This window comes from Eimeria mitis, genomic scaffold (assembly GCF_000499745.2).
Source record: "Eimeria mitis Houghton genomic scaffold, Emh_scaff1512, whole genome shotgun sequence".
Classification (NCBI taxonomy): Eukaryota; Apicomplexa; class Conoidasida; order Eucoccidiorida; family Eimeriidae; genus Eimeria; species Eimeria mitis.
In genome coordinates, this window is record NW_013569580.1 from 8,725 (window position 1) to 10,285 (window position 1,561).

The 1,561-nt window shown below is 57.3% G+C and overlaps 1 protein-coding gene across 1 annotated transcript; it reads left to right on the forward strand.

Moving 5' to 3' along the window:
• Positions 1–578: 578 nt before the first annotated feature.
• On the forward strand, positions 579–1,322 carry EMH_0038610 (uncharacterized protein; the record flags this gene model as incomplete). Its single annotated transcript, XM_013495313.1, has 1 exon — positions 579–1,322. One exon carries the CDS (start codon positions 579–581, stop codon positions 1,320–1,322), a length of 744 nt encoding a protein of 247 aa, XP_013350767.1.
• Between the last annotated feature and the right edge of the window lie 239 nt (positions 1,323–1,561).

Consider the following 1,561-nt stretch of genomic DNA (forward strand, 5'->3'; position numbering starts at 1 on the left):
GTCTGCTGCAAGGGGCCTCGGGGCCCCCCAAAGGGTTGCTGCTTGGGGGCCCCCCGTTGCCGCTGCTGCTGCTGCTGCTGCTTCTGCCGCTGCTGCTGCTGCTTCTGCTGCTGCTACTGTTGCTGTTGCTGTTGCTGCTGTTGTTGCTGTCTGCTGCAGTTGGCGTCCCTGAGAGTTGTGAGGGCCTCCCTATAGCGAGCCACGTCTCGATAGCAGCAGCAAACAGCAGCAGCAGCAGCAGCAGCAGCAGCAGCAGCAAGTTTATTCGTGCTGCACTGCGTCTTATAAGACAGGGAGAAGAGGAGCAGCAGCCGGTGCTGCAGGTTGTTTTGTTGTATCTGTGTATGTGGCTGGATGCTCTTGTCTTTTTCGCTGCATGCGGTCTGCTGCTGCTGCTGCTGCTGCAGCTTCGTGCTGCTGTCTGGCTGCTAGCAGGCAGCCCCTTCTTTGCTGCTTCTTGCTGCTGCTTCACTGCAGCAACAGCAGCAGCAGATAGATTGCTGCTGAGGATAAGTAGACAAACAGACGAGGACTGGGAAGCAAACAAAGAACTAAACCAAAGGCTCTTGGGGGCCCCCATGGGGCCCCCTTCTGCTGCTCCCCTCAGCAGCTTCACGCTGCCTCAAGACAGCAGCAGCAGCAGCAGCAGCAGCAGCAGCAGCAACGCCGGGGGCCCCACACCCTATATCCTCTCTGGGGGCCCTGAGGCCTTCACAGTACTGAACTGCTACGGCAGCCATGTGGAGACAGACCCCAGAGGAGTTTTGCATGCGAGTGAGCAGCAGCAGCAGCAGCAGCAGGAGCAGCAGCAGCAGCAGCTGCAGCTGCAGCAGGAACAGGAGCAGCAGCAATTCAAGACCGCCAACTCTATAGCCTTTCGAGAACACTTCCGCGCGGCAGCAGCAGCGGCAGCAGCAGCAGCAGCAGCAGCAGCAGCGGCAGTAGGGGGAAAGCCACAGCAGCAGCAGCAGCAGGAGGAACAGCAGCAGCAGCAGCAGGAACAGCAGCAGCAGGAACAGCAGCAGCAGGAACAAGAGGGAGAGCAGCAGCGCATGCGTTCTCTTTCTGTCTCCGAGCCAACAGCCCCAAGCCAGGTGTGCGAGGAGCAGGAGGAGGAGGAGCAGCAGCAGCAGCAGCAGGAGCAGCAGCAGCAGGAGCAGCAGCAGCAGGAGCAGCAGCAACAGCGGCAGTTGTTGCAGCAGCAGCAGCAGCAGTTGCTGCTGCAGGATAACAACCTAGATACAGAAGAAGAATATGATGAAGGAGACACATCGTCAGAGCACACGGAGACACCTGTCTCCCTGCTGCGTAGTGAGGCTTAAGAAAAAAGCAGCAGCAGCAGCAGCAGCAGCAGCAGCAGCAGCAGGAGCAGCAGGAACAGCAGCAGCAACAGGAGAACCAGCAGCAGAGAAAAGAACGTAACGGGGGAAGCAAGGTAGAGACAGAAGAAACAAAAAAAAGGATAGAGAGACAAAGAGGAGACAGGAGAGACAAAAGGAGACAGAAAAAAAATACAGAGGAAACAAGAAAGAGACAGAAAGGAGACATAAAGGAGACAGAA